The sequence below is a fragment of the Phalaenopsis equestris genome, unplaced genomic scaffold (genome assembly GCF_001263595.1).
Source record: "Phalaenopsis equestris unplaced genomic scaffold, ASM126359v1 Scaffold000428, whole genome shotgun sequence".
NCBI lineage: Eukaryota > Viridiplantae > Streptophyta > Magnoliopsida > Asparagales > Orchidaceae > Phalaenopsis > Phalaenopsis equestris.
The window spans coordinates 5,632,276-5,639,841 of record NW_018164869.1 but is presented as its reverse complement, the minus strand read 5'-3'; the positions used below and the strand labels follow the sequence as shown (position 1 = coordinate 5,639,841).

Below are 7,566 nucleotides of genomic sequence, written 5' to 3'. Positions count from 1 at the left end.
CTATAATCTTTTCTGAATATTGAAAATAAAGTCGTCGTTCTGTTCCTGAGGATGTATACATCTTTACTGAACCTCATAAATCAATATGTATTCTTCTAAATTTGTGCAGATTTTTATTTATATTCGCCCTAATTTTTCAATTATAGTCAAACTCGCATAATCTGATTTAAACCTCTTAAATCATTTTAGAAAAATCATTACCAGCCAATAGGTGCCCTCCAGCTAAGCACGTGACAGGTTTTAAACTCCCCGCCCTCACTGCCGTGGACGCATCCGTACCAGATATTCTCCCAATCCTCCCCCTCCGACACCAGTCCGGCGCTCCCATCCCGCAAAGAAAACGAGAAAATGCACAGAAACCCCCTTATCCATCTTCACTTACCCCTTCACTCTTTCATTCCATGGCCACCACCTCGTCCCTCCTCCCTCTCATCCGCCTCCAGTCCAAAATTTACCCCTCCACCTCCCCATCCCACCGCGCCTCCCTTCCTTCCATCGAACACAAGCTCGTCATCTCCGGCGGTCGATCCATCTCCGGCCATGTCGCGATCAGTGGCTCTAAAAACTCCGCTCTCGCCGTCCTCGCTGGAACCCTATGTTGCTCCTCTGGCACAGTGGCTCTGCGCGGAGTTCCCGAGCTCCTCGACACGCGTACGATGGCTGAAGTGCTGCGATCGGTCGGAGCCCGCGTGGAGGCGGAAGACGGTGGCGTTTTGGTGGTTGACGCGAGCAATGTGTGGGTGACCGAGCCTTGTTCGGAGAAGATAGGGAGGATTAGAGCGGGGTTCTTTGTTTTGGGGCCATTGGTGGCGAGGTTCGGTAAAGCTGAGGTTGCGATGCCGGGAGGATGCAGGATTGGGTTGAGGCCTGTGGATCTATATATTAAGGGGCTTGAAGCTCTTGGTGCAGTGGCTGAGTTGAGTTAAGTGGATGATTGAAGATTTGATTTAGATTGAACTAATATCTGCTTTTTCATCCTTTACGTAACTGTTTGTAGCTGAATGCCGTGTTTTTTGATAAAAACTGTATTGTGATCCCAAGTGATCTTGTTTAACCTATGAAAGCAGTAATTTCATCTATGATAGCTTGCTTCTACCGATTTTTATTTATTTATTTATTATTTTTGGGTATTTGCTTGTTATTTGTGCTTCAATACTGGAGTTTCAACTTGCCTCCAGTGTCATGAGGTTTTGTATATTGATTTAAAGTACTAACAAGTTTATGGCTTTGATAAACAGGGAGGAAAAGGTTTGTGTTTATGGTGCAAATGGCAAAGGCCTTGTTGGAGGATCATTCCATCTCACTTACCCTAGTGTGGGAGCAACTGAAACCTTCATGATGGCAGCATCCATGGCTGACGGTGTTTCTGTGCTTACAAATGCAGCTATGGTGAGAGTTTTCCTCTTGATAGGTTTTTTGTCCAACCATTGTTACAATTTATTTAGCAATGTGTTTTCTTATGCACTAAAGAGGGCGGCTGGAGCAATTATTAGTTTTCTCTATCATGATTTCAAAGTTATAGATTTGAGTCAAATAATTTATAAGTAATATCTCAAAATTGTTTGGTTAAGACTGCGTATATCAACTTAAGCCCAATATTGATGGGATTCTCACGCACTCATACATTCTTTTGTATCTTTAACAAGTAGATGAGGGCACCAAATATAGCATTTAGGCTTCAAATTGCCTTTTTGTCCGTTGATTCAAGTGTTATCATGAACCATGCCATAAGAACCTTGTTGTTTATCTGAATATAAATGCTTTTGCTTTTTACCAAGTTGATCAATGGTTTATAACCATACGGAGCTGAATGAACTCCTCAATAGTTAGAAGTTATGATTTAGAAGTTAGATCACATTTTCTACATGAGGGCTTCTGAATGTCAACTACACTGTTGTATAGGAGCCAGAGGTTGCAGATCTTGCTAAATTTCTGAATGCCTGTGGAGCATGTATTGAAGGGGCTGGTACTAGCACTCTTGTTATTACAGGCAGGAAGAAGCTATATGGAGCTGAGTTCACCATTTTGCCAGATCGTATAGAGGCTGGAACATTTATGGCTGCTGCTGCCATCACACGCTCATGCATTTCTCTATCACCTGTCATCCCTTCACATTTAACACAGATGACAGAAAAGCTTACAGAAGCAGGCTGCAAGGTCACACAGATTGGTTCCAGCGCACTTGAAGTAAGGACATTTAGAATTTTTCTGATGCTAATTTACTTCCGTGGGATGAGGTACTTAACTCATGTTGGTAGGTTTCAGCAGTTCCTGAAGTAACAGGCGGAAAGCTACAAGCTTTCAATATCAAGACATTACCATATCCTGGGTTCCCAACTGACCTCCAAGCTCAGTGCATGGCTTTACTCACCACCTGTGTTGGGTCAAGCATCATTGAGGAATCTGTATTTGAGAACAGAATGCATCATGGTATGATAATATATTGTTTACATGTGTAATTTCTAATTATGGTTCTTTGTGATTGATTTTTCCATTATCGTTGTTGAGTCTGAAACTTGAAATTTTCAAATATGGTATTTAAACTTGCTAATAGATATCATGATTAAGTAATAGCGATTCCACATAAAGTGTACATGTACCAGGTGTTATTTATTATACTTTGGCTTGTTATTGTATTTTGGTCTTTGTCTAATTATGAATCAAAATAGCCTTGGAATTTTAAATCTTATTTTTAACTTCAAAGAGTGGTTGATGGAACCCTTTAAAAAGTTTTATATCTGTTTCAAAACGTTCCAATATTTTTTTGTCATATTAGGCACATATCTATTGATTGCTCCCAGCTCTTGTTCAATATCTGGTCTTTTGCAAACTATTGCGTACGTCAGAGGTCCAACAATTAACACTTAAGGGACTTTAGCTACGTGCTCTTTTTTCTTGCCAGACTTTTACATATTTTTTTAGATAATTTGAAAGAGTCAGCAAGCCACATACATATAATATTTACCTTTATTATATTTAATTTACCATCTTTTGTATATATTATAATTATGAAGAAATTAATTTATACATCTCTTTATTACGATCTTTTACATTGAGTATTTTTTTGGCTACTTTAGAAATTTTCATGTCAAACTCCTTTAATGGTCTTCTCTTTAGATTGTTAACTTTTATAGTATCAACACCTATAGTTAACATGCCATGTACTAAACTTTAAAAGATGTAGATGAAAGTGTAACTAAGAAGTCAACTTGTGATTTGGCTCAGGCGCTCGGCTCAATAACGACTTGTGAGTTGAGTTTAATGAGCTAATGAGCCAAGTTTGAGCTATCTAGACTTGACATGTTAGCTCATGAACCATTTCATTTAAAAAATGTCAATAAAAATTGTACCTAAATGTTTGAATGAATGATTTTAATACAAATTTAAAATATTTCAAAATTATCTCTTATTTATCTTACCATTTTTTTAATTATTTCTTATTTAATTTCTTATTTTTTACTATTTTATCATAATAATTGTTTGAATAAGATTTTTTCTCTCTTTCATAATAAATATGGTTGCTGTTGAGCTAACTCAAACTTGAAAAATTAAACTTGAGCTTAAGTTTGAACTCAATTAATTAATCAAACTTAAGTCATAGATGGATCAAGCTCAACTCGATTTGCTTACTCCCCTAATGGAGAGGTTACACATTCTACGAATAAAACAAATATATCACTTTGTTCACATTATGACGATTGAGGGGGAATATAATAAGCTATTGTAAAGAGGAGGGTTGGATGTAAAGAGTTAGACATTATTGCTACTTGCCATTTTTTCTTTTCTTTTCTTTTCTTCTAATAGAGATTTTTTTTTTTTTTTCATCTCTCTTCCTATTATTACCTTTATTTGCTTATATTGTAGAAGGCATTCTACTATTGTTTTCTTTTATTTCTAAAGTTATAGTGTATGGTGGCAGGTGTGAAAGATTAAATGCAAATAAAGCTTGAGTTTGATAGCCACCATCTTGAAAAATTAAATATGCATTAATCTTAAATTAGGTAATCACTATTTTGAGAAATTACATATGAATGGATTTTTAGTTGAGGTCGAAAAATCTTAAAAAATTAAGGTCGAAAAAATTAAATATCCACCCAAAATTACCTTATCGTTACTTATCATAGACCTTGTATCTTCTCCTCTTACATAGAATATGTGTTGGTAGGTATAAAGAATTGGTTGCTAGATCTTGTATCTTGTCGCCATCAACCATGATTGTTTCCGTTCATTTTTCTCTTTTTTTATTTTTAAAAGGAGTCGCCAGCTTGTCGATTGTCGTATACTTCCCCCATTTGAATAAATCTCCCTCCCGAGCCATATAAGTGATTCGAAGAGGAGAGGAATCGAATAAGAAGGGAAATACGACAAAAATACAAACAAGAGAAAAAGTAAAACGTGGAGAGTCTACGTGCGATAAACCTCGCAAGGATATGTTAAGAATGTCCGCCCAAACAAGATCGGGTAGAGACACCTTAAACCGATATCCGCGAAAGAAGTATCTACATAGACTACCCATAACCAGAGAGTCAGGTGTATGTACCTGTTCTGGGGTCAAGAGCACTCCCAGAGGAACGTGTTCCTGCTGGTTAATTACATCTTGGGGGATACCCAAGAATACTCTCGATAAAAGGAGTTTCACTTCATATTATCATAGACCTGGGGTATAGGAAATTAAATGAAGGTTATTCCGTGTGGGAACAGTCTCAATGCTTTAAAGCTCACGCTAAGCAATCGAACACAGAGTGAGTCTCTCACATCCCGAAATGGGTAGCGGCTCATCGGCACATGGGGCCCACGAAATAACCTAAATCATCTTAACGGGGATCTCCCAAAACGTCAAAGCACATCTGGGCCAAAGGGCAGAGGACAAATCGTCGTATCCCAAATGGGCGGCAGCTCATCGGCATCGGGTCGTCAAGGTTATATCAACGAGGTCAAGAAGTGACAGGGCTTAAAGGGGCTCAACAAAAAGGAAAATAGAGTGATCCTAAAAGGTAGAGGTAATTGGGTCGGGGTACCACGGACCCGTCATACACAACCACTAGGACCCTAAGGTCTTCCTGGTCCTGTAGGTAGTTGGCCCAACACGTCCTGAAATCTCCGGTCAGCAATCCGTGAATTACATCATATACGAGAACCTCGGTAGCCCTAAGGTCAGAGGAAGGAAACTCTATCCTATGACTACAAGCTAGAGCTCCAAAATGTGGGACTTATACCTGCCGAAGTAGCAAGGGCTCCTCAGGAAAGAAGAGAAAGTGGAGGTTCACCTAAAAAGCTGGAAACGCTCCAAACAAAAGGACTTACACCCCATCTGGGTTGGGGAGCCTTCTAACATCCTAGGCGCACTAGACAACCATCTATATGAAGGTATGTTAGGCCAGTCAGGTTGGAGAAGTACGAGGACTCCTCCTTGGTACATGCAAAACATGAATGCAATTATCTAGAGTGATCCTAAATATTGTGGAGGCCCTATTAATATATGCAAGAAAGTAAAAGTTGCAATTTTTTGATCCTTAATATTTTAATCCTAAATTTTAATTATCATGAATATTTTATTTAGGATTTTATAGAAATTTAGGAATTTAAATCCTAAAGAGCCTATGTTATATCGTGAAATCCCAGATAAATCACAGAAAGAAATAAGGAAAACACATGCAAGTGTAGACATGCAATATGATGCAAAAAAAATAAAGCAAGTCAAACCAAAATAATAAACAGGCCGGTGCCGCTGGGTCGGCAACATATCTCAGAAAAGAAAAGGGCGGCCAGACTCCACAAATACATGCCCGGTCCTAATTCTATACATCAATATAAAATGCAGAATTAAGATACGGGGCACGAGCATCTGCTCCTGGTCCCCTCCACGTAGCTCCCGTGCTAACGACTTGGACCTGTGCCCGTATCTTATTTCTGCTACAGGACTCTCCTAGACTCTAAAAAATACATAGAGAAAAGAAAAAGACTCAATCCTGCATGGAAACAAGTGTCAGCGGAAAAATCTCATGCACATAACTTATCATGAGTCATACCTTAAAAGTGGGGGGAGCTAATAACACCTGCAAGCAAAATGATCAGAAATCATTACTTGCTCCCCCATAGCGGTACCCTGTGTGTGTGTGCATTAGATATGGCTCCCTGCCGAAGAACGCCCTAACACACTACCATACATATGCAACATGCAGACACACCACAAGCATAATACAAAAGAAAGATACTTGGTTAGGACAACCAATCCAACAGAGAACAATAGCCAGACATCAAAAAGACTATCTAGCACTCTAAATCCTAGCCTAGCACACCATCTAACGAAAAGTGCATCAACCTAGTATCTAAGTGGGGGTTAAGTCTAGGTATAATATGACTTTGACGGGGTCGTCATACCGGCCCCATCCTAAAGATCCAAAGGATTTAAAGGGTGTCACGAAGAATGGTGACACGAGTTAGATCTATTAGATCTTTAGCACAGTCATACTCGTGTCAATCCCGATGACTTAACTCGCATTGCTCACTGGGATCAACCCAACAAGCAATGCTCGTTAAGGCTTCGCGACCAACACGGGATCATTCTTCTAACGAACCTGACTCGCTATCCATGCAAACATGCAAATGCAAATGCTAACGCAGGAAAATCAGAACGTATAAGTAGTGACAAAGAGTGTCATGAAGGCAGTGACTCGTAGGAATGAGCATGTCGTAGTGACAAGGGCCCGAAAAGAGGGTATGCCGATAAGGCAGTGACCCGAAGGTGGGCATGCCGTGGCAGCAGTGGCCCGAAAAGAGGGTATACCGGTAAGGCAGTGACCCAGAGGTGGGCATGCCGTAGCGGCAGGGACCCGAAAAGAGGTATGTCAGTAAGGCAGTGACCCGAAGAAATACAACTCAAGTAGATGATATTGATCATGCAAACAAACATGTACATGTACATACACAACATGCAAACGAGCAAGTGGTAGGTCGATCCAGATGGAGCATCTGGTCAAACCAAAGTATTGTGCCAACCGGACCGGGGTAGCCGGCTGAAACACTAGTGATGTGGACACAAGTGATGTGACCGGTGCGGGATAACCGATCGAGGCACAAGTGGTGTCGGTGCAAGTGCAAGATATAAGATGCAAGTGCAAGTACAACGTGCAAGTGCAAGGTGCTTCGGGATAACCGATCGAGACACAAGTGGTGTCCGTGCAAGGTGCAAGGTGCAAGCTGCAAGTGCAAGTGTAACGTGCAAGTGCAAGGTGCAAGTGCAAGATATAAGATGCAAGTGCAAGTGCAACGTTCAAAGTGCAAGGTGCAAGTGCAAGTGTAAGTGTGATATATGACACACAATATGTAACAATGCAAGACACACATATGCAAACAATGAGGTGCAAATGATCACACATGATAGAGAGCCACACTCGTACTAACGACCTCACCTAGGAAACCTAAGGTTTAGACCCTTGGAAATGCGGCATCGCCGCCTCTTGTTTTGGTGAGGAAATGTGGGGAGTTTCTCCCCGGATCTCCGAGGGGGAAACTCTCCACGACGTCGCGAAATGTACTAGCTACAAAGCTTTTACCATTTCGCGA

The 7,566-nt window shown here is 40.4% G+C and overlaps 1 protein-coding gene across 2 annotated transcripts in view; it reads left to right on the top strand.

The window, feature by feature from the left end:
- The first annotated feature begins 283 nt into the window (after positions 1-283).
- Positions 284-7,566, top strand: part of LOC110027505 (UDP-N-acetylglucosamine 1-carboxyvinyltransferase 2-like) — a 17,227-nt gene continuing 9,944 nt past the window's right edge. For both annotated transcript variants that reach the window (XM_020728971.1, XM_020728970.1), the window contains exons 1-4: positions 284-922; positions 1,239-1,389; positions 1,903-2,187; positions 2,259-2,430. In XM_020728971.1, coding sequence (XP_020584630.1) covers positions 402-922; positions 1,239-1,389; positions 1,903-2,187; positions 2,259-2,430 — 1,129 coding nt within the window. In that variant the 5' untranslated portion in view covers positions 284-401. The remainder of the gene's footprint in view (positions 923-1,238; positions 1,390-1,902; positions 2,188-2,258; positions 2,431-7,566) is intronic.